Source organism: Dryobates pubescens, chromosome 19 (genome assembly GCF_014839835.1).
Source record: "Dryobates pubescens isolate bDryPub1 chromosome 19, bDryPub1.pri, whole genome shotgun sequence".
NCBI lineage: Eukaryota > Metazoa > Chordata > Aves > Piciformes > Picidae > Dryobates > Dryobates pubescens.
Window position 1 is genome coordinate 12,444,690 of NC_071630.1, and position 27,629 is coordinate 12,472,318.

The 27,629-nt window shown below is 45.0% G+C and overlaps 1 protein-coding gene across 1 annotated transcript in view; it reads right to left on the reverse strand.

Moving 5' to 3' along the window:
• ZCCHC14 (zinc finger CCHC-type containing 14) overlaps positions 1 to 27,629 on the reverse strand; it is a 63,273-nt gene that overhangs the window by 1,721 nt on the left and 33,923 nt on the right. The window contains exons 3-12 of the mRNA XM_009904466.2: positions 17,496 to 17,569; positions 12,966 to 13,037; positions 12,671 to 12,780; positions 7,758 to 7,852; positions 7,611 to 7,665; positions 5,663 to 5,936; positions 4,248 to 4,339; positions 2,673 to 2,800; positions 1,865 to 2,005; positions 308 to 1,786 (exon numbers count right to left, since the gene is read on the reverse strand). Of these exons, the coding sequence (XP_009902768.2) occupies positions 308 to 1,786; positions 1,865 to 2,005; positions 2,673 to 2,800; positions 4,248 to 4,339; positions 5,663 to 5,936; positions 7,611 to 7,665; positions 7,758 to 7,852; positions 12,671 to 12,780; positions 12,966 to 13,037; positions 17,496 to 17,569 (2,520 nt within the window). The remainder of the gene's footprint in view (positions 1 to 307; positions 1,787 to 1,864; positions 2,006 to 2,672; positions 2,801 to 4,247; positions 4,340 to 5,662; positions 5,937 to 7,610; positions 7,666 to 7,757; positions 7,853 to 12,670; positions 12,781 to 12,965; positions 13,038 to 17,495; positions 17,570 to 27,629) is intronic.

A 27,629-nucleotide genomic window follows, 5' to 3' on the forward strand; every position in this document is an offset into this window, starting at 1 on the left:
AATCAAAGCACAGTAGAAAGGACCAGTTTAGATGTGGTTTTAGGGCTGGTCCAAATTTGTTTGGGATTGGCATCACAGAATCAAGGAGCCACAGAATCAAAGGACTCCTGAGGTTGGAATGGACCAACCGCTTGCCCAGAGCTCACAATCTCACCACTCCTGCTAAGCCACCACCACTAAACCACGTCCCTCAGCACCACATCCACAGGTCTGTTCAATCCCTCCAGGGGCGGTGACTCCACCACCTCCCTGGCCATCCTGCTCCATATAAGCCACGTCCCTCCCTCCTGCCTTTTGTTTTCATTACCTTGCCGATTGAAGTCCATGGGAGGCTGTTTGCAGTCCTGAGCTCTGTGCCCGCTGGCCCCGCAGTTGTAGCAGGAGAGGTTCCCATTTTTTTTGTGACCGGACCCGTTGCCGTTTCCCATCATTCCCTGTGCCTGGTACACCCCCGCCGTCCCCGCCATAAAGTTCTGCATGGGCGGCACCGCGAACGTCGACTGCCCTGCCATGACGGAGTCGGGCGCCATGCCGCTGTTGTAGGCGGTGTGGACCACAGGGAAGGTGGTGCTGCTGTTGTACTGCTGCGTGTTGATGTAGCCGTTGCTACACAAAGGGTTGAAGGGCAGAAATGGGAAAGTAAACATTGAAGGTCCTGAAAAGGGGTGCTGGAAATAGTTGGCGTAGCTGACGGTCATGCCGCTGGAGCCGCAGTTGCCGCTGCACCCGCAGGAGCTGCACACCATGCAGCCGGGTGGCTGCGGCTGCTGCGGCTGCTGCTGGTGGTGATGGTGGTGGTGGTTCTGGTTTGGTACCGGGATGCTCCCCGCGGATCCGCTGCTGCTGCTGCTGCTGCTACTGCTGCTGCTGCTGCTGCTGTAGAAGTTGTTCTCAGCGACGGAGGAGAGCGTGGGGCTGGAGCTGGGCGCGGGGCAGCTGGGCAGGTTGCCCATGGTGGCAAAGGAGGTGGAGGGGTGGCTGCTGGAGGAGGCTGCGTTGCTGTTGTTTGCGCAGAAGCTGCCTTGCATGGGCGCCACTGGCACGCTGCTCATCGCAGAAAAGGCAACTTTGGTGTTGGCTGTGTAGAGAGCAGTCCGGGGGTTGATTATTGCAGGGGACACCGTTATTTGCATATTACTGGAGCAGGAAGTCTGCCCAGCAATGGCAGAATCAGTAGGAAGAGACGAAGACACCAGGAGTTTGATGGGTGGACGAGCCACGTGGAAGACTGTGCTGGATGTTACGGTGGCAGCAGTGCTGGTCTCAACTATTAATCCTGGCTGCTGAGCTGTTTTCATCACTCTGTCCAGACTCGAAGCATGCACGACTTTGGTTCGAGGACCAAAGTTAATAGTAGATGTGGGCGAGCTGCTCTCAGCAGTCCCTGACAGCACTTGCAAGGGCTGGTGGGGAGAAGATGCAGACATGACATCCACCACTGCATTTCCAAAGCTCTTTTCCATTTTTATGCTGCCCCTAGATCCAGAGGAAACTTTATTTCTTTCTTCTAAAGATAAAAGAGAATGCATAGAGGATGAAAGTAGCTTCATGTCTGCATTGCCACGCTCTGATTTATGCACTGAATTTAGCATCCGAATGGGGGTGATGTGAGTAGAGGCTGCTGACATCATCTGCATGGGCAGAGTGTGATGGCCGGATGGATTGGAACCTGCGTCGTTTTGCACTGGTAAGACCTGGGCCGTAGGTCTGGCAGAGCTGGAAGTGAAATGATTCAGTAACATCACTGGCTTCTCCTTTTCAGAGCCATCCAAGTGAATCTCCAAACCTGGGGACAGAAACATCTGTAAATACTTTACCAGACAAAAAAGGGCACCGCCAGCACCCTCTGGTTGGTTCTGCTTACGTCTCTCGTTCTCCTCGGCGCTGTCCGAGCTCTCCTCCCTCGTCTGGATCCCCATGGGGCTGGAAGAGGAGCTGGAGTACTCTGAAGAGCTGCCCTCCCGGGGCAGCGGGTGGGCTGGCTGATCCACATCCACTCGCAGCTCTGCAGGGACAGGGGGTGTGAGCAGTCAGGAAATGCAAACGAAATGGCAACACCTACTTGACAGGAGGACCTAATTACAGCTGGCTCATGGCACCATCCAACACACAGTGATGCTCAAGATTTAGAGAGAGACCTTGGCTGAACAGCAGAAGTCTGGAGATGTAACAGTGGCTGACTAGTGCAGCACTATGAAGAGGAAACTACTTTTTCTTGCATCCCTACTACTTATTGATTGCTTCCCATTAAGCCAATGGGATTTTAGAAGCTAATTCTTACAACAGGTTGGTGGAAAAGCAGTGTAAGAATGAGTCTGCTTTTGTGCAAGGATGGCCTGTGCAATAGATGACCTGGTGCACAGCACTGGTGAGGTTACACCTTGAATCCCAGCTTCAGTTTTGGGCCCCCCACTGCAAGAAGGACATTGTGGTTCTGGAGCAGGTCCAGAATCTGGAGAAAAGGTCTTATAAGCTGCCTAGGGGGGTAGTGGAATCACCATCCCTGGCAGTGTTAAAAAACCCCCACCTAGTCATGGCACTTTGGGACACAGTTTAATGGCCATGGTGGTTGACAGTTGAACTTAATGACCTTAAAGGTCTTTTCCAACCACAGTGATTGTATGATATTCAGCCCCAAGAGCACAGCAGTGTCCTCTACTCCTCTTTCTTACCTGCAGCATGGTTGCCACGAATGCTCTGGATAGGCCCTACATGGGTGGTAGGGGGAACCCTGGCCACGCCGCTGCTGGTCACTGCCGAAGGTGTTGTGGAGTTTAGGCACCGTTTCTCTGATTTTTCTCTGTAGGGTGAGGGAGAAATGTTATGGAGAAACAGAAACTGGCAGAAAGCACAACAGACAATCAATTTCTGAATGAAAGGGCAGCAGACACAGCCCATTAAATGCCAGTCCACTCATTTCAAATGGGAACATTTGGAAATCGCATCAGTCCTGCCCGTAGCTTCATGCCAGCAGTTACATTTGGACTATTTGCCATCTGATTACAATATTAATGCTCTTATTTGTACAAGGTAAATCATCCTAGTGAGAGGACAAGAGGTAATGGCTTCCAATCAGAGTAAGCTGGATTTAGATTAGACATTAGGAAGAAATTCTTCCCCAGGAGTGTAGTAAGGCACTGGAAAAGCTTGCCCCAGAGAAGCTGTGGAGGCTTCAAGCCTGGAAGTATTCAAAGCCAGGTTGCATGGGGCCTTGAGCAAGCTGGTCTAGTAGGTGTCCCTGGCCATGGCAGAGGGCTTGGAAGCAGATGATCTCTAAAGTCTCTTCCAACCCATACCACTCTATGATTCTGTGATCAAATAGTGATGAAATTCTCTCACCCACTATCTAAGCTTGTCCAAAATCTGGTTGTACACAGCAAAACCAAAGAGAAGCCAAATGCAGTCCAAAGTTTTCATTTTGCAAACACACTCTGGAAAAATTAAGACTGATGAAAAATGCTGTCACAGAGCTTAGATAAATGGGCATGGCTTTTGATTTTTAATTGCTTTCTAAGTAACTCCAGAAGCTTCAGAATAAACATTTCCTTCTATGTGGAGATATAAAATATAGAACAACCTGTTGCATCAGCTTCCCCAAAAGTGTTTTTTTCATATCACCCTAACCACATAAAGCTGTGATCTTCCTGAGACCAGGGTTATCTGCAACAGCTTTGACTTTCTGTGGTTTGTCCCCAAACAATGTCACAAGTCCAGATCCTGCATCTCAGCTCCAGCAGTCAGCAAAGGCCTGAAGAACTGCAGCTGCCAAAGCTGGCCTTAGCCACTACAGGTCACCATGGAGGCTCTCAAAGGAGCTGTGCTCCATCCATATGGATGGAAGTAAAAAAAAAATGGCAGGTCTTGTGAAGGAAAAAGTCCTGCTGGGCACCCTGGGCTTTTGTGTGCATCGCCTGAGCTGGCAAACCCTGCAGCTCAGAAGCTCGCTTACCTGATTCCCTCCTATCTATGAACCTCGGGTAGATGGTAAGCCCAAAATCTGAACAGCCTTTGCACACCTGCTTTACAAAACCTATTACACAAGTTAAACCAGCAAGTACTAAATATGACCCAGTAAGCCTTTGTTTCAAGACCTTTTCAAAGCAACTGACACAGCTGCAGGGGAAGGGAGACAAATGTTACCCATATTTACATGTGGGAATCCTGCTTGGTTTACAGTTGGAAAGCAAAGACCTTTGTAGAACTTGCATTAACTATCTCATGACCTTTCTTCCCCCTCCTTCACTTACTTCTCCAACTCCAGCTGAGTCTTGAGCTTCTTCTTTGCTCCCATGGTGAGTGATTCAAACTTATTCAGATCTTCCTCAGTAAGACTCAGAAACTTGTAAAGGGAAAAAAAAAAGTGTGCTGAGGTTTAAAGCCTCTTTCTCATCAAAGATCAGTCCTGAAAGGCAACTTAAAAGCCATTTTGTAACCATATGTTAATTCAAGGAAACTCTCCAGTCTTAAATTATAGAATCAGGGTAGAATAAAAGTGTGGAGGACTGGCATGGGAGAGAGAATGTCTGCAGATGACATTTAATTAGGTCTGTGCTTGTTTTAACTGTTCACAAGAAAGATGAAGTCATTCATGTATATTAAAACAGAACTTTGTGCTCAGTTTAAGGATCTGCTTCTCTTAAAAGAAAAAAAACAAACTCATTCTAGTTTTCCTAGTGGTGTCTTTTAACACAGAAATCAGTGTGCTGTCATTGGGAAAATATCATGCCAAACTAAATGTTATAATGAAATATAGATGCAGAGTATGGAAATATAGACAGTTATACTGTAATGAAAATGAAAGCCAGCAAAGTGTGCATAAAAACACACCAGAATAGGAACAGTTTTGTTCTCTTATTACAGGGGAAAAAAAAAAGTATTTCCCCTCACATAATGAACAAAGTCAAATCAGAAGACTGGTAACAGATGATTACTAAACACATACAACATCCTACCACCAGCACAGAGCCATCCCAGTTTAGACCTGGCCCAACCAAAGCACTTAGTCCACTGGAGGGCGTTCAAGGCTCAAAGAGAAGTCAGAGGACAGGCATTTAGAGATGGAGCTGGGTAAATGCTGTTCAAGTATTCTGCTCAGATCAAACCCAGCACGCACAGGTATCATTCCTTACTCTTGCTATGCCAATGTGTGATTTTATTTCCACATCTCCAGAACACAAACCCTTCACAGTCACTGGCATGTTCGTGCAGCACAGGCTAACGTTTTGGGTCAGAAGTCTCTGTGAATCCAGTGTTTAAACAAAGGATAACCAAATATTTGGGGAGAAAACAAAACAAAAACAAAACAATCAATCAAGAAGCACAAACAAAACAAAGCCAAAAAACCAAATCAATAAATTTTAGTTATCTACTGCACAGGGAGCCCAAGCAGAGCTCCCAAGACAGCCATGTAGGTTGGATTTCAAGCATTTAGTGAAGAATTCTGAAGCAGGCAGCAGCTGTCAAACAGCCCAGGCCCAGGCCACAGCACAGATTGAAACAGAAATAACTTTTTCATCCAAACGTTATTGCTTCCAGAGACTGCAAACTTTCAACCTCCAATAACTTCAGTGATTCTCTCAATACAGATGTTTGCAGCCTCTCTCCAGAGCAGAGAATTCCAGGATAATTTAAAAGCTGTCTCCCTATTAATCCACTGCCCTACCTTCTCCATCGTGAGCTGTTTGAAGACAGGGTAGTACTTGTGCAACCGCAGTTTCCTGAGCCAGTCTAAGATCCCATTTTGCTCCTGTGTCTGGGGGGTCTGTGGACTGGAAGACATTAACATGGGAGAGGCAGAGGTGTCCATCTGGGTGCGATAGGCCAGCGACGAGCCGGTGCCTCCCGCGTGGGAACAGTGGGGCAGTGCAACAGGAGCGGCAGCTGAGTGCTGGACGTGGTTCTGAGAAGACTGAATGCCAGCCACACCACAGATAGGTCTGTAAAAGAGCAACATCATTTGATTGAGCACACTGCACCTGTGCCACCCCCAGAGGGCAGCTACTATGGTCACAAGAACTTGCCCCATCCAGGATTTCTGGCAAAACCTGCACTGTTTGGTCCAAGTTCAGAGATTTGTGCTTGCAGCACAATAATCTCAGGGTAGTTTATGTCAGGTGATAAGCCTGATCTTCACCTTAGGCAGGGGTTTCGTCCTATATAGTCACAGATAATGTATGTTCTACTACTCTGCAACTTATAAAAGGTTTAGTGAAGATGGCTGTGACTCAGTTTTGCATTATTGAAAAAAGAAAAGAAAAGAAGGCCAAATATAATCAGGGGGAAATTTTTCTTTACATGTGGAAGTGGCTCCTTGGAGGGCTCTGGGGTTTGTGGGAGAAAATGAAACTTGCCTCTTAAGAAGGTCTGAATAGAATAGAATTAACCAGGTTGGAAAAGACCTTCGAGATAGAGTCCAACCTACCACCCAACACCATCTAATCAACTAAACCATGGCACCAAGCACCCCATCCAGTCTCTTCCTAAACACCTCCAGTGATGGGGACTCCACCACCTCCCTGGGAAGCCCATTCCAATGGCCAGTCTCTCTTTCTGTGAGTTTAAATCCTAACAAAAGGCAAGAGAATTTCTTTCCTGTTTTCCCCAGGGCTGCTTCTACCTCCCTCAGAAGAGGGTTTTTCCTCTGAAGAAAAAAACCCCTTGCTTCAAGGGAACATTAAAATGTGCTGTAGAGAGAAAAAAAACCCCTTTCAGAGATGCTCTGGTTGCTCTTTGCTCACAATGATGACCAGATCTGTGCCTACAATTCAGATAATAATTATTCTTTTAAAGCACTGTTCATTTAAAGTTTGTGACTGAGACCACGATGACTTCACAAGGAACTCCTCCATCACCACAGCTCAACACTGAAGTGTTGGTGCCAATGGCTAGCTATAGCTTTAAATACTTTGACAAACTCTGCTTCTAATGGGTGTTTAAAGGTTCTATTGTCTGATCTCCCATAGAATTCTAGTCAAAAAGTTTCCCTGAACTCTTCCTTGAACATTTCTTAGGACAAAAGAGCCACGGGATGAAATGACAAAAGATTTTGTCCTAGTTCTAGAAAGTTTGGTCTGATGGTAATTACATTTTGTATCTTTTCTTTTTGAAGCTGAAGTTGAATTCTGTCTTTCATTTCCAGGAATTGCATCATATTCTGCCTTGCAAATTATCAGTTACCTAAATTTTGTCTAGTAGGAGGTGTCACTCCCATGGCAGTGAGAGACAATCTTTAAGGCCCTTTCCAATCCAAACCGTTCTACAGCAGTGTGATTTGCTGTCTCTGCCATCAGTTCACTGCAAAACTTTCCTTCAAGCAATCATCTACACTGAGCTCTTGCAGTCACTATCATATCTTGTGTTTATTACTTTAAGATGTGTTCTTAAGGCATGTAAAGAATGAACAAACACCACCACAAGGAATGCCAGCAGTACCTTACACCAATATTCTCACCACTTCTCTCTCCCAGGCAAACCACACAGTAAGGTTAGAATGTCTTAAAAACTTCTACAGATGAAAATGGAAGCATAGAGGCAAATCAATCCCCCAAGGGGAGACAGATCATGACCTGTGTGGTGACCCAGCACAAATGTAAACAAAATGAATACTTCACCTTCCAGATGTTCCCAGCGTAGTTCCTACTTTATAAAGGGAGGGGTTGCCAGAATCTAGGAAGAAGGAAGAGAAGTTACAAATGGCACCAGCTTGGGAAGTGCACAGCAATATGAAACGTTCATTTTTAAGCTTTGTTCAAACTTACTTGAACTCTGAAGTTGCTGTGAAGGAGATGAAGTGCTGAAGAACTTTCTAACGTGGTCATTTTTCACCACATGGGAAGGTAATGGTGCCAAGTACCTGTGGGTGCATCAGAAAAACAAACCAAATCCTCCCAGCTCTGACTTCCAACTGCCTTTGTAAGCAGGTTTGTGGATGATATATATAGAGAGAGGACATTTGGAAAGTGAATTTGAAATTTGGAAATCAAAACATCAAAGACCTTTCAAATTAACACCACTGGAATGCTGCATCAAAGGAGACATGAAACATATGGATATTCTTCTCCTTAATACTGCTCAAATACATGTACCCATGGTGGTGCTTTCGCTCTGTGCAGTTCAGATTAGGAACGCTGAACACTTGGGAGGGCACAAAATGTCCAAATATAAACCTGAAAATTTCCTTTTAAATGCATGAACTTGCAGACCATACAGTATAGATCTATCTGTTATTGAATCCTCTTCCTCTTCAAGATAAACAGCAGATGCAGAGTCTGGCAGTGCAGGGAGAAAAAAAGGCTGCAAAGCTTATGTCAAGCTTTCCCTGAGATTGCTGTGCCTCTTTTGGAGGCAAAATGGCAGCTTCTAAAACTTTGCAATGTATAAATGTGTTCTGCCAACAGGACTAAACTTCTTGTGCAGCCCTTCTGCCCAGTCTTCTGCAGATTTGAACACATATAGGAAGTGGTTTTAGACAGAGGGCAAGGCAACCAGATCTTTGTCATTCTGAAGCCTTTGAGTAGAAAAGACACACACAGAAACAGAATCCCAGCATGGTGGGGGTTGGAAGGCACCTCTGGGGATCTAGTTCAACCTCCCTGCCAAAGCAGGGTCATCCATTGCAGGTTGCCCTGGATCTCAATGTCTCAATGCTTTGCAGTCTCTCCAGAGGAGGAGATTCCACAACCTCTCTGGGCAGCCTGCTCCAGGACTCTGGCACCCTCACAGCAAAGAAGTTTCTCCTCCTGTTCAGGTGCCAGAGATGAGCATTAAGCAGATCCCCTCTTAGGCTGTTCTTCTCCAGGCTAAACAGCCCCAGGACTCTCAGCCTTTCCTCCTCACAGAGATGCTCCAGTTCCCTCAGCATCTTCATAGCCTCTACTGGTCACTCTACTGTAGTTCATTTTCTCTCTTGAACTGGGAAGTCCAGAACTAGATACAGTTCTCTAGATGTGTCCTCAGTAGGGCAGAGTAGAGAGGCAGGAGAACCTCCTATGACTTGCTGGCCACACTCTTCTTAATGCATCCCAGGAGACCATTAGCCTTCTTGGCCAAGAGGGCACAGTGCTGACTCACAGGCAACATTGTCCACCAGTGCTCTCCAAGCTCTGCAGAGCTATTCTCCAGCAGGTCAACCTCTTACCTATACTGCTGCTGGGAATTACTTCTACCCAAGTTATAGAACTGTTTCCATTGGAAAAGACCTCTAAGATCAAGTCCAGCCAACACAGCCACTAAACCCATGTCTTGAAGTGCCATGCCTACACATTTTTTGAACGCCTCCAGGATGGTGACTATCACCTCGCTGGGCAACCTGTTTCAATGCCTGACCATTCTTTCAGTAAAGAAATTTTTGCTAATATCCAGCCTAACCCTCCCTTGGTGCCACTTGAGGCCATTTTCTCTAGGTCACAGATGAAGATGGTCACTGAGCCAGCAGTGTCCCAAGGTGGCCAAGAAGGCCAATGGCATCCTGGCCTGTGTCAGGAACAGTGTGGCCAGCAGGAGCAGGGAAGTCATTGTGCCTCTGTACTCAGCACTGGTTAGGCCAAACCTTGAGCACTGTGTCCAATTCTGGGCCTCCCAGTTTAGGAAAGATGTTGAGTTGCTGGAACATGTCCAGAGAAGGGCAACAAAGATGGGGAGGGGGTTGGAGCACAGCCCTGTGAGGAGAGGCTGAGGGAGCTGGGGTTGTTTAGCCTGGACAAGAGGAGGGCTCAGGGGAGTCCTTATTGCTCTCTATGACTGCCTGAAGGCTGGTTGTAGCCAGGTGGGGGTTGGTCTCTTCTCCCAGGCAACCAGCACCAGAACAAGAGGACACAGTCTCAAGCTGCGCCAGGGGAAGTTTAGGCTCAAGGTGAGGAGAAGGTTCTTCACAGAGAGAGTTGTTAGCCATTGGAATGTGCTGCCCAGGGAGGTGATGGAATCACCATCCCTGGAGGTGTTTAAGAGGGGATTGGACGTGGCACTTGGTGCCATGGTTTAGTAATGAGGTCTGTGGTGACAGGTTGGACTCGATGACCTTTGAGGTCTCTTCCAACCTTGGTGATTCTGTGAAGATGCTGAACACGACTGGGCCAAGTCCTGATCACTGGGAAACACCATGTGCTTTCCATCTTGAAAAACCATCATTCAATTTGAATCTGAATCAAGTGTGAGTTTTCCAAATATGCAGCACTTGAGGGCAGAGCTCCTTTCTCCGCTCCACAGGCACAACCGTTGCTGTGTAAACGCCGATCGCTGCTCTATTAACCTAGATTTGTAGAGACTGTTGCTAGCTAAACAGCAGCCACCAGCATTCCCTCTCTCACCCTCCCTAATTCTCCTCCACAGGCTGTGATCCTCAAAGCACACAAAGGCCTGTTTGAAATGTTAACACTGTTTGTCATGAAAAATAATCCCGGCGTGCACCTGCTGGCGCTGCCTATGGAAAACCAACATCCCCTGTGGCTCTGCTAACAGGGGACAAAAGTCTCTCTGGATTTGGGGAAAAGAGGTGTTTGGCAGAAGCTCTAACACAAGTTCATTAGCCTTTAAAAAAATCTCACTGCAGACTTTGTAAATACAGACAGTAGTGCCTGAAACTAATTTAAGCCCTTCACATTTTCCTAGTAGAACTGTTTTGGTATTTAGAAAGAGAGAAACTCTGTGACCTGCCACAGGGGATGGGTTTGAATAGAATTATTATATGTTGGTACAATATACATTGAGGCATGTATTATAGTCTATACTAAAACATTACATATAGATAATATAATTCATTTCCATTTCTGTTGCAAAACCCTGCAAGATCATCAGCTCCAGCCATCATCTCACTCCAACCCCAGTGCTAAACCACATCCCTCAGCTCCAACTCTGCAGCTCTTAAACCCCTCCTGGGATGGGGATTCAACCACCTCTCTGGGGAGCCTGTTCCAGTGTCTGAGAACCCTTTCAGTGAAGAATTTTCTTCTAATGTCCAGCTTAAAGCTCCCCTGGTGCAACTTGAGGCCATTTCCTCTCGTACTATCACTTGTTACTAGGGAGAAGACAGCAGCCCCTACCTGGTTCTAGCCTCCTTTCAGGGAGTTGTAGAGAGCAGTGAATCTCCTCTCAGCCTTCTTTACTCCAGGCTGAACAACTCCACTTCCCTCAGCTACTTCTCACAAGGCTCATGCTCCAAACCCTTCACCAGCTTTGTTTCCTTTCTCTGGACACACTCCAGCACCTCAAAGTCTTTACTGTAGTGAGGGCCCCAAAACTGCACCCAATACTCAAGGCATGGCCTCACCAGTGCTGAGTATGGGGGCTCACGAGTGGTGATTTAGCTTAGACAGTGGCCACCTGAGTTGTGCTAATGAATTACCTCAGGCTTCAAAGGTTTCTTAGCTGTTAATGGCTTCCAAAAATGGAACATCCCTAATAATTAGATACCTGCATGACTACCTTTTAAAATTCAAGTAAAATAAATAAACACCAAGACAACCTAAAACAGCTGAGAGATGAAAACTGTGAAAGGGTAGGGGGTGAAAAAAAATCCCCACAACCCATCCTTCAGGCAATTACTTTTCTTGAGTTTTGGGGGGGGGGTGGTTTAGAGCAATTTTGGCTGCTTTTTGAGCCCAGACCAAGCTCCTGCAAAGCCAAAGATCCTCTCTTTGTTTTTAAGAAGGAATGAGGAAATGTCAGTTCTCTAGGAAGCTTAATACAGAATATTATTACCATCTGTATTTCTGAAGAGAGAATTCCTGAAAAATTCTTATGCACTGGAATGAGAAGCTCAAGAAATATGCTTAGGATCAAGCTCTAATTTCACAGAATTGCTTAGGTTGGAAGGGACCTCAGAAATCATCTATTCCAACACCCCCACTCCCCCCGCCATGGGCAGGGACGCCTCTCAGCTAGACTCAACAATTCCAGGGAGGAAGCAACCTCCCTGGGCAGCCTATTCCAGGGTCTCACCACTCTTGTACTGAAGAACTTCTTCCTAAGATCCAGTCTGAACCTACTCTCCCTCAGCTTCAAACCATTCCCTTGTCCTATTGCTAGACACCTTTAAGAAAAGTCCCCCTCCAGCCTTCCTGTAGGATGAGAGTTACTGGAAGTCAGCTATAAGGTGCCTCCAGAGTCTTCTCTTCTCTAGGCTGAACAACCTCAGCTTCCCCAGGCCAGCCTCACAGCAGGGATGCTCCATTCCTTGGATCATTTTTGTGGCCCTCCTCTGGACTTGCTCAAACAGCTCTGTGTCCTTCTTACGATGGGGACATCAGAACCGGGCTCAATATTTGAGGTAGGGTCTAACAAGAACAGAGCAAAGGAGCAGAATCCCCTCTCTTGCCCTACTAGCCACACTCCTCTTGATGCAGCCCAGCACCCAGCTGCCTTTGGGGCTGCATGAGGGCACTGCTGGCTCCTGTTGAACTTCTCATCAATCAACACCCCCAAGACTCTTTCTTCAGAGCTACTCTCAACCCACTCTGCACCCAGCCTGGGTTTGTGCCTGGGACCGGCCCAACCCAGATGCAGGATCTACACTTTGACTTGCTGAAGTTCATGCAGCTGGCACTGGCCCACTTCTCAAGCCTGTGAAGATTCCTCTGGATTATTTCAAATTCCTGTTTTTTTTTAGTTCTACTTGGTAAAAACCCCTACAGTGTCAAGACAAAACAACCCCAGCACCACAACAAACCCAGCATACCTAAGGTCCGATTCCAGGTCCACGTGGTTCCGTTCCAGGTAAAATGAATCTGGACCAGCTAGGCAGGGAATGAATTTCTCCAAGTTTTCTTCTGGATACAGCTGAGAGAGCTAAAGGTGGAAGATATTACAAGGAGTTAGTGAAAAGATGACTGCTTTGAGGCACAGCAATTTGTAAGCCAAACATTTTACGACATCCAAACAACGAAATTAATTTGGAGAAATGCCACTGAACGAAGTTACAGACAGGGAGAAAACATCTCTCTGGTTTGAAGTACTTCTCATATCTCCTTTACCTTTGAAATAAATTCAGTCACTTCAGAGGAAGATTTGGTTACCAACGTCACCGAAGAATCAGACCACAGGACCTTTGGAAGGGAAGAGTATTCAGGTTAGTAACTAGCAGTCAAGGATTGCAGCTTGGTTCCAGAAGGTCAATAATTAGTATCAAACAGAAAAGAACAGAATAGAATTAACCAGGTTGGAAAAGACCTCAGAGATCATCAAGTCCAACCTATCACCCAACACCATCTAATCAACTAAACCATGGCACCAAGTGCCTCATCCAGTCTCTTCCTAAACACCTCCAGTGATGGGGACTCCACCACCTCCCTGGGCAGCTCATTCCAATGGCCAATCCTTCTATGAAGAACCTCTTCCTAACATCCAGCCTAAACCTCCCCTGCTGCAGCTTGAGACTGTGTCCTCTTGTTCTGGTGCTGGTTGTCTGGGAGAAGAGACCAATCCCCACCTGGCTACAACCTCCCTTCAGGGAGTTGTAGACAGCAAGAAGGTCTCCCCTGAGCCTCCTCTTCTCCAGGCTAAACACCCCCAGCTCCCTCAGCCTCTCCTCACAGGGCTGTGCTCCAGACCCCTCCCCAGCTTTGTTGCCCTTCTCTGGACACCATCCAGCAACTCAACATCTTTCCTAAACTGAGGGGCCCAGAACTGGACACAGGACTCAAGGTATGGCCTGATCAGTGCCGAGTACAGGGCAGAATGCTCTGCTTCTGCTGGCCACACTGTTCCTGACACAGGCCAGGATGCCATTGGCCTTCTTGGCCACCTGGGCATACCACTGGCTCATGTTCAGCCTATCAAGCACTACCCCCAGGTCCCTTTCTGCCTGGTTGCTCTCCAGCCACTCTGACCCCAGCCTGTAGCACTGCATGGGGTTGTTGTGGCCAATGTGTAGAACCTGGAACTTGGTTGTGTTAAATCTCATGCCGTTGGACTCTGCCCATCTGCCCAGCCTGGCAAGGTCCCTCTGCAGAGCTCTCCTACCCTCTAACAGATTAACACCAGCCCCCAGCTTAGTGCTGCCTGCAATGTCCCACAAAGACTGCAAGAAAGTTTGTAACATGTGATATCAATAAGGAAAGCCTTGGTTTGTGCACAAGTGACTACCACCCAGTCCTTCCTGGCTGCCTGATTGCTGTTATTGTACTTAAGAAATCTTCCCAATGCTTAAAAAAAGCACTTGGGAGTTTACACAGGCACTGCACGCTGCAGACACCCAGTATTAAGGGGCAGACTACTAAGTAATGGAAATTTTTTCATGATTATCATTATTGTCAAAGGAAACAGCTGGTTTGTAGAGTCTGATGTACAATGCGCACAACTCGGCGCAGCACAACAGCCTCTATTTATAATTAATCAACTCCATATGCCATGCAGACACAAATATGGCAGCAAACCACCCCAATGGAAAAAAACCCAACAACTTAGAGTCACAGGATCCCAAGACCCCAGCACGGTGGGAGTTGGAAGGGACCTCTGGGGATCATCTGGTTCAATCTCCCTAGTCACCCACAGCAGGTTGACCAGGATGATAATGGCTGGGTGGTTTTGGAATTTGTCCAGTGAAGGAGACTCCACCAGCTCTCTGGGCAGCCTGCTCCATGGTGCTGGCACCCTCAAAGCAAAGATGTTCCTCCTCGTGGTCAGGTTGAGCCTCTTGGGTTCTGGTCTGTGCCTGTTGCCCTTTGTCCTATTGCTGGGAACCACTGAGAATACTCTGGCCCTATCCTTTTGCCCCCCACCCTTTAGCTGTTGCTGAGCACTGATCCAATCCCCTTTCAGGCTGCTCTTTTCCTGGCTAAACAGTCCCAGGTCTCTCAGCCTTTCCTCCTCACAGAGATGCTCCAATCCCCTCAGAATCTTTGAAGCCTCCACTGGACTCTTTCCAGTAGTTTCTTGTCTCCATTGGATCGCAGAGCCCAGAACTGGACGCGGTATTCCAGATATGGCTTGACCAGGGCAGAGTAGAAAGGAGGAGACCCTCTCTCAACCTGCTGGCCACACTTCATGCACCCTGCAAGGTGCTCTTTGACCACAAGGGCACATTGGTGGCTTACAGTTAACTCCTTGTCCACCAGCACTCCCAGGGCACTCTCCACAAAGGAAATGAAACCTGCAGTTACTGCTCTTGCTATGCTCTTTAGACACCATCTTGTACATGCCCAATTAAAAGGAAACAGTTCACCATGAAGTCAGTGCCTTCTTAGATAGGGAGGCATTTATTGGTAGGTAGATGATTAGCTTAACTGAGCCAAAAGTCAGGAATTATTGGCATGAAGAACATCAACCCAAGACTGACCACTTGCAAGTCCCTTCAGACTCAAAGTCAAGGTGCTTGGATGGTACACGGACCTTCGGCAGCTCGACAGGAGAAGGAGCTGCCTTGATGCGTTTAAGAAGCAGGAGGCCATCTTCTCACATGACCCTAGTTTCAATGACAACTGAAAACATACACAAAGTTTTTCCAGCCATCAGAATGCTGCCAAGACGACTGGTGAGAGGAGAGGATTTCAAAATACATTACATAATGGAGGAATTTCCTCTCTGCAGAGCTGTTACACAAAAAGCAAGGCGGCCGGGGCGGAGCGGGGGGGAGAGAGAAAAGAAGAAAACTTCAGTAGTCTCTGTTTTTACAAAGCTTGGAGGGGTTTTGTTTGTTTCTTTTTAAACTTTGTGGGTTTGTGTTGGTTTTTTTTTTAGATTTATGAGAGAGCTCAGAAGAGTCAGAAGAAATTCATCCTTCTTTCCAGTTTTGTAATAACCCAACATTTGTTACGGCTTCGGTTTTTGACGACGACTTCTAATTTGCAATCCTCAGAGAACAACAACCCTGTGATCTGTAAGTGCAGGGAACAATAGCGTGGCAAAGCCACTCCAAAAACACTAAACTGCTTTATCTGTTGACCTTCTATTCCCCAGCTACTCAACAAAACATTTAATAGTTGGGGTTCTAACCCAGCAAACAGCTTATTAGCTCGGTTGCTCTTTCAGTTACAAAATTCCTCGTGTTGATAGAATAATTTCTAAGGTGAAAAGGTGCTGCACAAAGTAACAAGCAACTGGAGTCCAGACAACTGCAAAATTCATATTCTTAAAACCCCCTTGGGGGGGGGGGGGGGGAAAAGAGCTTGGCAATATTAGTGACATTTGGAACAATGATGGGACTTGGAAACTTCAGCACATCATCCATGAATCAAATCATGCAGAGGCTAACGCCGTCAACATCACAAGATGCTGAACTGATGCTCTCTTTGCAGTTTTTTTAAAGAGTAACTTCTGGGGTGTTTTTTCCTGGTGAAAGTTGTAGATAATTGATATTCTACTGTCCATTTTCTTTCAGATCCTCCTTTTCTCACCAACTGTTTGGCTCCGCTGCCTCATTAAGCAAACCACAGACATTTTCTGGGCTTTGCGTTCTCAACTTTGGAATACGTTGTTCCAACTCGACGGGAGAAAAGCAGTTTGTCACTCCTTTTGCCAGCCCCCAGAATCCAGTCTCCACTCCTCACACAAGGTTTGCAGCATGAAGTCATCCCTCCACAGAACCTCTGAACAATGCCCCAATCTCCAAAAGCTGCGTAAAAACAGGGAGAGGGAAGCCATTTCTCCCAGCAGCTTGTGGCTAACCGCTCTCATTCCAAACAAACTGTTCTCACTTCCAGTTTGAATTAGTCTGGCTTCAATTTTCAGACAACAGTTCCTGTGGTGCCTTTTTTTCTGCTGGACTAGCACCCCCTTTTACTGTAAAATATTCTCTTCCCTTTGAAAATGCTTTCATGTGATACTGAAAGTCATCTTGCAGTCAAGTTCTCCAAGTCTCTCGCTACATGGCCTTTTCCGCAAGCCTCAACTAATTTCCATGGCTATTTTCTGCACTCTTCAACACCACTTTTAAACCCAGCAATGCCTGAACCATCTACCACAGCCTTACACTCCCCTCAAGGCTCAACACAAAGATAAATGACCATCCTATCTCTTTGCTCATGCGTTCAGCTGGGCCCCAAGATGCTACATTTTCATCTCACTAAATCCCAGCGTGGTGGGGGCTGGAAGGGACATCTGGGGAGGTACAACCTTCCTGCTACAGCAGGTTCTCCTAGATCAGGTTGCCCAGGAGGGTTTTGAAAGTCTCCCGAGAAGATGACTGGATACACTCCAAATTAAGATTAATTTGTCCAGAGTGACACTTGAATTCTTCCCAGCTGCTGCATTCCAGTACACAGGTAACCATTCTGTAAGCATGCCTGGATATCCTCCCTTAAATACATACTTTGTCACAACTTGCTGCATTACAGTGAACATTTTCTTTTGGACTGTGTCCCATTTACCCATCTCTGCATCATCAACAACCACCTGACTATTTCCAAATCATTGGTTAAAAAATGTGGCTATCATCTCTCCCAAAGGAGCTCCCCTAGACCAGTCTCTGGGGTCTAACAATAAAGCTGAGAGTTTCTATAGCTCCTCCTTAAGCATTATCCTCCCTTCTGTCACAGTAACCCCAAGCCCCAATCACCAGAACTTACCTCAAAGGAATATTCCACACTTCTTTCATTCTTCTTCTGTGCCAGTCCCTTTAATTCCACTTTTTCAACACTCACTGCAAAAAAACAACAACAAAGAGATAAGAAGAATGAGGATACTCTTAAATGCATGTCAAACTGATGACTCCTTGGTAATGCCAGGACTTGCTTTGAGAGGATCTGGTGACTTGTGGTGGTGCTTCAGGTGCACAGCTCAGGCTCACCTCACTCACCAAAGTTGTTATCACTACTCCATCATGCTTTCAATTCTAGCTTTAGCAAGAATTCCTTTCCACCAAAATCCCAAACAACAAACTAAGTGCAAAGTTCTTCACTTCCTCATGCCTGTAGCACATCACTCATCAACCCTACACAAACATGCAGGGGTTGATCTCAATAACATCAAGTAACAAATTCCATCATCCCTCTGAGGGAAAACTGGTGCTTAGAAAAACACAGATGGGCAACGGTCTCCATGTTTTCAGGGGCTGAGTTCTTGCAAGGAGTTCAGTGTGGTTTTATTACTGTGTTGACATCATGACGCCTCCTTGACTGCAGTTTCATGGAAAATTTCATCCTCAGTGACTGCAGTTGGAGTAAGTTGTAACTAAAACCAGGATCTGACTGTGGAAAGGGCTGAAAAACAGCACAGGTCACTGCCTCCACCTCCTCATGTGATATGTTGCTTTTACAAACAGGATCTTATGCATCAGATATTTGCTAGGCTAAGTTTTGGGAGGCTCTTATTTCCCAATACACGGGGATCACAAATTCCACTATGCTAAACTTCATGAAGATTATTTTACTGACTTTTTCTCTTGTCCCTTTTGACTGCATGCACAGGGATATACACACAGAATTCCTCTTCTAAAAAGCCACTTTACACCAGCTTAAAAATTCAAAAAAGCCATTATACTAAAGTGAAGTCACTAGAACTTCACCTCCAAGCAGCAGGTGCCTGAAGAGGTGCCTGTTAGGTGTATGTTGTATTTTGGGGGTGTTTCTAACAAGCAAAAGCCAGAGCCCTACCATTTTGTTTCTGAGGAATCACCCTTCACAAGATGTTTACTAGTTTTCAAGACTATACACTATATTACTTGGAAGACTCAAAACTGTGTTAATCACAGATAACCTCCATGTGAGATAGCTGCATGAGAGAACAGCTGCAATGTGAAAGTCACAGTGACAACATCACAACAGGCAACCTGTTCCATCAGCTTCACATCTCCTTACTCCCCACAGTGAGGCTATGGCCAAAGCAAAACGGATTATTGTCTGTCTGGAGCTTGATGTCCTCCACCTTAAGACAATCATGACCTTAACTCTTTAGCATGGCCATTCAAACACATCTTTGCTAGGTCTTGTTCATCTAAACTTACAACCTGGGTCTTGGCTGTTGTAAAGACCTCCGCTTTAACCCTCTCTATTTATTTGCACTTGAACTGCAAGTTTTAAACCAATCTCCAGATGTTCCTGGCTGTCTTTATCACACAGAACAAACATGCCTTTAATGATCATCTCAAACATTCCTTCTCCAGGTAATTAATTCTCAATTAAGAGAGCATAAATCATAGAACCATATTGTTTGGAAAAGATATTTAAGATCATTGAGTCTAACCATAATCTAACTCTAGCAACTCTGGTGCTAAACCATGTGCCTCACCACCACATCTCATTCATTTTAAACACCTCCAGGGATGGGCAGCCAACCACAGCCTGCCTGTTCCTGTGTTTGAGAACCTTTTCAGTAAAGTTTCTTCTAATGGCCAACCTAAACCTCCCCTGGTACAACTTGAAGACATTTCCTCTTGTCCTATCACTTGTGACTAGGGAGAAGAGACCAACACCCACCTTGCTCCAACATCCTTTCAGGGAGCTGCAGTGAGCTTATCCCTGAGCTTTTAAGTGATGACAATTCATTACTTATTACTTCCCCCTGCATACCACACTTTTTGTAGAGACTTGCTCCTCTTAAAAGTTCTCAGTGGGTTCCTCCCATGCCTCTAACACAACTTTAGAGTCCTACTGCACTGTCACACCACACGCTGAGAATAAATCTTCTAGCACGCCAGCTATTGATGAGCTATCTGGAAAACAGGTAGTAGCACAAAGGTTTAAACATACAAGTGGTTCAGAGGTTTTCTTGCCATCTGAAGGAAAAACTACCACAGGACACTTACTGAGAAGAATTCAGGGCACCCTTCCTTGTGATCACAGTTAAACTGTACTGAATATTGGTTGGAATTGTATGTCCTTCAGAATGAGAAAAACTTGTGAAGTGGAGGGGGCTCTCACCACTCTGTTGGTGAAACAGCTGAAGGATGAGCAAATTAACTTGCAGAAAGCCAAGCGCCAAATGCTGCAACATCTGGTTTTGGAGTAGGGCACAGAAAGCTAGAAAGACAGAGCAAGCATTTCTTCACATTTGTCAGGCAGGGCAAATCCAGTGTCACTTGATTGAAACTGTTCTTATCGTTGGCATTTCTACAGCACTCAAATACCATCTCCTCTATCTGTTCACCATCCCTCTACAGTAATTCAAGCAAAAGGAGGATTACCTAAACCATAAAATAAAGCTATTTCTGTTTTACTCTGTGGGTTAATAATAAACCTTAAATCACCTTGAGGATTTTGTGGTGCTGACAGTTACCTGACCTTTCCATCCTAGAGTTCTGCTCTGAACTTGTCCAGTTAATACCATCTGCTGCCATGAATTTATCCTCTGGAAAATGACTGCAATTAGCAAAGGCACCATCAGGTAAATACTTCTGCACTGACTGCAGTGATCCTGAACCGAATCTTGGAAGATTAGGGCTGCTCTGCAGCATGAAATATACTTCATTGTGCAGCAGCAATATGCTTCCAGGGACAACTGACTGGGTAATTTCTAATGTTACACAATCAGCACCCAAATTTCTCCAGTGACTTTCTCCTAACTAGGTGATACTGTGGAACAGATCATCTGTCTCAAAAATTCCACAGTCCCAGTTTAATTTGTTCAGTTGTATGCTTTTGTTATGTAGCCTTTCACATGCTTTTCCTGTGATTTAACTGGTGGTTAATTCTGTTAAAGCAACCTTTCTGAACCCACCTTGAAGCTTAACTTTGAGCAATCGATCTTCAAAACAAAACCAGGAAGAAAAAAAGATGCCATCTACCAAGCAGGAGGAAGGGTGTATTAAATTTGCCATCTAACAATAATTTATTTATTAACAAAATAAAATAAAATCTATTTACTCTCAAAAGCATTGGAAACTGCTCCAAGAGCTGACTCCATGCAATACCACTGGAAATGATTCCATGGCCAGAAAAACCTTTGTAAGGAATTAAGGACACTCGATACTGTTGTCTTTTCAGGATGCTGAATTCAGCAAAACTCAAGCTTCCCAACCCAAGGGATGAAAAAAAACCATCATATAAAAATACAGCAGCTAATGTTTCTAAATCAGGAGATAGCCAGAGCAAGTTTATTTGCACTACTTTAAATCTGGATCTAATCAATGGGAATTCATCCACAGCTACGCTCTCCACGTCAGGCACCCAGCAGGGCAGCTTGGCAGGGTGTCAGTCAGGATACAGGATCTCAGAGACAAACCTTTCTATCTGCTCCTCTCTCCAGCACCTCCCTGTGAAATGATCCAAGAGAAGTGTGTGTACCTGTAGGTGTCTCCCTCACTGCTGCACTGGCAGAGGGGCACAGAAGACTTTTTGTCACAGAAATTTATCCGTAACAGGAAAGTCCTGTGAGGAGTGACTGAGAAACTGGCATTGCTGAGGAGAAAAGGCAGCTGAGGGGAGGCCTTCTGGCTCTCTACAATTCCCTGAAAAGAGGCTGCAGCTAGGTGGGGGTCAGTCTCTTCTCTCAAGGAACAAACAATGGGAAAACAGGTAATAGCCTCGAGTTACACCAGGGGAGATTTAAGTTGAACATGAGGAACAATTTCTTCCCCTTGACAGTTGTCAAGGCCTGGACCAGGCTGCCCAGGGCAGTGGTAGAGTCACCATCCCAGGAGGGAGAGGAAAAGCTGTGCAGATATGGTGCTGAAGGATGTGGTTTAGTGGTGGCTTGGCAGTGCTGGGTTAACAGCAGGACTTGGTCTTAAATGTCTTTTCTAACCAAAATGAATTCTATAATTATCTGGGAAATTAAGGCAGGGAAGTGAAACAGTGGGATGAGATCACAAATGACATATGAACGGAGTAGAGGAATACAAAGGAGGTTTGTGGAACGTCAGTGCTGTAGGAGAGGCTCCCATCAAGACTGTGGCACTCTGTGTCACTAGCATCCTGTGGCACCATTCAGAAGAGGGCAGAGCACTGGGACATACCCAAGCACCCCTAAGCATGCCCTTAGAGTTACTAGGAATCTGATTCTCCAATAGATGAACCTTTGGTCTTTTGCTGAACTTTACTTTGAAAGGGCAGCAGACAGCATGAAAACATCTTCATTCACTCAAGAGATTTTCTGTAATCAAAATTCCCTAAGTGTTTGGGGTTTTTTTATTCCTCTCTTTGCTGTTTTCTTTTAATCACAAAAGAGACACATTCCTTATGTAGCTTTCAATGGTCTGTGGAATTGTATTGAGTAGAGAGGCTTGCATTTGAAACACTGCAGCAGAGAGGCAGACATCACATGCACTATAAGTAGTAAGTCATCTTTTCTCCTTTTCAAAGTGTCTTCTTTATACTTACTGTTTCAAAATGTCCAGATAAAACAGATCCAGTGCATTTGAAGATGTTGTATTTAGTTCTTTTTCCCTAGCCTAGGATTTTTACCCATTCGGCTGCTATTAGTGCATTTGTCATCTGATCAGTTGAGTGCTTCTGTGAAGGCACAGACAAGCTCCTTCCCCTTCCTCACCAGCAGGTATTAAACCCTCTAGCCTTCCTGCTGCCAGCCCTTGATCAGCCTCTCCTTCTGAGGAAGCAGGATTTTGGCCACCCTCCTCCCAAACTATCAGCAGCTACAGAAAGTGAAAGATCAATCCAAATGCTTCAGGACTAGCTGTGCCTGGTCAGGGTAAAACACAGCCATGTGGGCAAGAGAAGAAACAAAAAATCATCATTGTTGGAAGCCACATTTGTTAGGTTGTGTTTTATCCAAGTCCTTGTCCCCAAAGTCCTTTTTCCCTTCTCTGGATCAAGGCCCTGTTCACCAGTAGAAGGACTGGACAGATCAAGATCTCAATCTACACTGAGAATTCTCCATCAGCATAATTTGTACAAGTAGATTTTCCCTTTGATTTCATCAATAGCTTTTACACAGCACTTTTTAAACAGTTTTCTTTAGCTAAAGAAAACATACAGGAGTCTACAGGGGTTTTTTTTGTTCAACACTAGGAGAAAGCTAGAGATAAGACTGCAAGCCAAGAGTGCATCAGGAGAACGGAGCAACTGGGTTAAAGTGAGTGACATTGAAATTACTAGGGAGAATTTATCACACCCAGTCAGAAAGAGTAATTTCTACTCCAGACCTAGCTAGTCATCTTCCTCTTTATTAAATCACTGCATGCAGGCTCAGTTTCTGTGGCATGCAGCATGGAAATGTTGTTCTCCAGCCTTCAGGTGGTAAAATTAGAGCGTCATGAACTTGCACAGCTCTTGAGATGATGCTTGGGAGAAAAGCAGAACTGCTAGTTTATTTGTAAGTAGGAAAAAAAATATGCAAAATCCTTTAGTTCAAGTTACACAGAAGGCCAAGGACCTAATTCATAACTGATGCTTCTGGATTTAAAGATTTAAATTTAAACTAAGGTTTTCATTCACGAAGCTGTGCTTCACGGAAGCAAGCAAACAATTGCAGCAGCTGGATTTTTTTTGCTGAAGAGGTCTACCTAAAGAAAAAAAAGGGAACTAATAAATTACTTTCCACATCCTTGTTTACACAGAAGTGGTAACCAAAAGTGCAATACCAAGACTTTCACATGCCATCATCTCTTGTTTTGTTAAAAGAAAGCCTTCCAAAGCAGCATTACTCAATTACTGTCCTCCATTAAACAGCAGAAGGTAATCCCAAGTGACTGGGCAAAAACTGGAAACAAAAACCCACAGTATCTCCTTGCTCAACCCTCAAACCCATCAGTATTTACATTCCCATACATACAGGGAAGAGAGAGAAAACAGAAGGAATGGCTTATTTGCAAGTTGCAAAGCTTATTTATGACAACGAAGCACATGAAATTACAAATGGAGAGGGGTTTCTGCTTGGTTTGGTTCTTTCTTTAAAGAAAAAGGTCAACTATCTATTGATCTGAAGCTAAAACTGCTTAGAAGCATCAGCTTAAGAGAAGGGGGTTTGCCTGTTTTTCAGAAAGCAGGAAGCTTTCTGATCATCTTAAATCTTTTTATCTATGCTGTGATGCAGAATAAACCCAACCCAAAACACCTAAGATACACTCCTCTTGCAGCAAACATTGATCCTTTTCTGTCACAAGCATACCAAGGCAGTTTTATCATCAGCTACATTCATTTCCTTAGCCTCCTGCGTCTCAAAACTCAAATTATTCATTAACTGGAAATACTGGAGGCCTGAAGAAAACTCACAGAATCAAACATTAGGTTTCCAAAGCACACACAAATGTTTGGCCAAGAGTCAGTAAGATTAACAGTTTGGTGAGAATTGAGATCTAAGTAACTCAGGTATTGATCAGCATCTTCCTGGTTGCCAAGAGCTCTGCTAATGATACATCTCATGACCTTAAAACAGGTCTCCTGTTTATTTACCAAAACTGCTTTCAATGAATCAGAACTACAATACCTTGTAAATTGTCATTACAGCCAAGAAAGAGCTGGCCCTGTTGATCTGTCCTCAGGTCTTCTTCAGGGGGAGACTGAGGAAGATTTCAATGGAAGAGTATTCCTTGAAATCTCAATTTGAACTTGGACCTGACAGGTTCTGAATCACCAAATACTAAGAGGATGAGACTGCAACCATCCAACCTGAACTTTGCTCTATTCAACACCCAGTGGAACCACCTTTTGGATATTTTCATGACATTAACTCACAAACTATTCCTTTTAAGAGACATCCAATCTGCATTAAAAAAAATACGATGGGCCAGCATCCAAATCATGGAGTAACAGGAGCTGCTGCCTGGTATGTACTGGTTGTGCTTATAGGAACTGTGCTTCTGGAGAGGGAAAGAACATGAAAGGCAGGATAATGTATGCTTAAAATTTAACTGCATCAAACAGTTCAGAAGCATCAGAGCTAAATTCAACTTAAGTGACAAGTGCCTATCACTCAGGTACGAGCTTGTCTACCTGTAGCTATTCTAGAGGGGAACAAAAAAGTTCCCACATGAAAGCATCAAGAACTGTGTTTATTTTTCTCAAAAGCAAAGGGAAATCAATATTTCTTTTTGAAAATGACCTTATTTCACTACCAGAAAGTCAAATACAAGAAAGGATAAAGCAATTCTCTCTACAGTTCACTACATTGACTTGTCATGTAAGAATGACCTTTCACCATGGTATGAGTAGTGAAGAGAAATGACATCTCATTCCCAGAACTCTCCAGACACAGCAAGGTAATTTATGTGCAAACAGGTTAATAATCTAACAGTGATTATGGATGGAGACAACATCATGTCAAGAGCCATGCTCGGGGCACTTAAGCAATCCCCAAACCTTTATGCAAATATAAAGCTGCTACTTAGAATCAGAGAATCAACAAGGTTGGAAAAGACCTCAAAGATCATCAAGTCCAACCTGTCACCCAACACCTCATGACTACTAGACCACTGCACCAAGTGCCATGTCTAATCCCCTCCTGAACACCTCCAGGGACAGTGACTCCACCACCTCCCTGGGCAGTACATTCCAACAGCCAACAACTCTCTCTGTGAAGAACTTTCTCCTCACATTGAGCCCTGGTGCAGCTTGAGGCTGTGTCCTCTTGTTCTAGTGCTGGTTTCCTGGCAGAAGAGACCAACCCCCTCCTGGCTACAACCTCCCTTCAGGTAGTTGTAGACAGCAGTAAGGTCTCCCCTGAGCTAAACAATCCCATCTCCTTCAGCCTCTCCTCATAGGGCTTGTGCTCAAGACCTCTCCCCAGCCTTGTTGCCCTTCTCTGGACACATTCAAGTGTCTCAATGTTGTTCTTAAATTGAGGGGCCCAGAAGTGGACACAGTACTCAAGGTGTGGCCTAACCAGTGCTGAGTACAGGAACACAATGACTTTCCTGCTCCTGCTGGCCACACTATTCTTGATGCAGGCCAGGATGCCATTGACCTTCTTGGCCACCTGGGCACACTGCTGGCTCATGTCTATCCAGCTGTCAATCAGTACCACCAGGTCCCTTTCTGTTTGGCAGCTCTTCAGCCACTGCTTGCTAAGAAATATTTAAACTGACCCATAAGTTATACATCATTTGCACCCCCCTTTCAAAAAAAGGACAGAAAAATGGTGGTTGACATGAAAGCCCAGTAAGATCTTGGCTTAGTCACCCCACATCAAATACCTTCAAAACACTCCATGAAGCCTGGCCCATCCAGGACATCAAAGACTGTGTTCCAGGGAGAAGAAAACTACATTTACAGTGTCTTTGAAGTGTAGTGATGACCCCAACAGTACAAGAAATACTTTTTAAAAGTCATACATTGACTTGAGGCTCCAAAAGGAGCAGTTACTTTCTGATTACCAAATCCTTGAAACCACGTATCCTGCAGGAACTAATTCTGCCCTGGATAACACAAATTCAGGAGACAGGACTAATGACCATCACAGCTTTCATTTAGACAAACAAAGGAGGGGAAAATTAGTAGAGGACAAAAAAAAAAGAGGGGAAAAAGGGCCCCTGTTTCTCACCCATTCTTGTGACTGACAGGGTCAGACATACTATATGATCCACGAACTATCGGCCAGCAGTTATTGAGCATGGCACATCTGCATTGCCACTTTTGGGCCTTTGTCTTAAGGAACCACATGCTTGATCTGAAAGGTCAGTGCTAAGCTGATTTTTCTCTTTGTAAGACAGATGGCTTTGTGGAGAAAAATGGAGAAAACAGGACACAAGTTTAAAGTATGTTGGACTCGTCAGGAGCCAGCTCAGCCTCATAACTGAGTCCCATCATCCAGTTTTCTGCTGGTATCTCTTAAGGAGCAAAAGTAGAAGAGCAGACAGCAGCTTTTCCATGGCAGTCTGCTCAAACAGGAAGCTACAGCTAGCTGAACAAAAAAGCAACCAAAGAGAACAATTTTATTAGTTGACAAGGCAGTCTTCAGGCTGGCTGTTGCCTCTACAAACACACAAGACAGTGGAAATTAAAGCTTCATGAGCATAATGAAAACTTTCTGTTAGCAGCAACATTAGCAAAAGAAATACTCTTAGGATTGTCATTTTTTTGGTAAGAAATAAAAGACTTCTTCCCATTTAGAGAAGACTTAAGATCAGGAACAACACATACAGCATGAGCTGAAGTGACAAGTTAATCCTGCTTTAATTTAAAAGCAAGACTTCAAAACTATGAACTGCAATATTCCACAGGAAATAATTACACAGCTTTTTTTTTTTAAAGATCAAGGACATTAGCTTACTTTTGGCAGCATATAGAAAGCAATAACATGCTGGGATTGTATCACTTAATGGAATGAAGCTGGAGGTGGGGAGATTCAGGCTGGACGTGAGGAGGAAGTTCTTCCCCATGAGAGTGGTGAAGCCCTGGAATGGGTTGTCCAGGGAGGTGGTTGGGGCCCTGTCCCTGGAGGTGTTTAAGACCAGGCTGGATGAGGCTCTGGCCAGCCTGATCTAGCGTGGGGTGTCCCTGCCCATGGCAGTGGGGTTGGAACTAGGTGATCCTTGTGGTCCCTTCCAACCCTGACTGATACTACGCTACTTGCCTCCAATCAAACCCAGTAGTTTTCATGTTCCTGCTATTTCCTCACTTTGGCTTATTTAACTGGCCAGCTAAGTGCCCTTTCTCTGTTTCTGCAGAAAAGACAGATATTTAAAATGCCTGTGTATCTTAGCTTGCAAGGTTTTAATTGAATTCATACATTGTTTTGAGTAATACTGAATGATACTGTCAGCACTTTAGCCACCCACAAAAAAGCTCATCAAACCTAAAGAACGGTTTCGCAACTTCACTGGGATTCAAAGAGCTTAAATGAAACAAAAAGCTGCACTGAGAAGACTC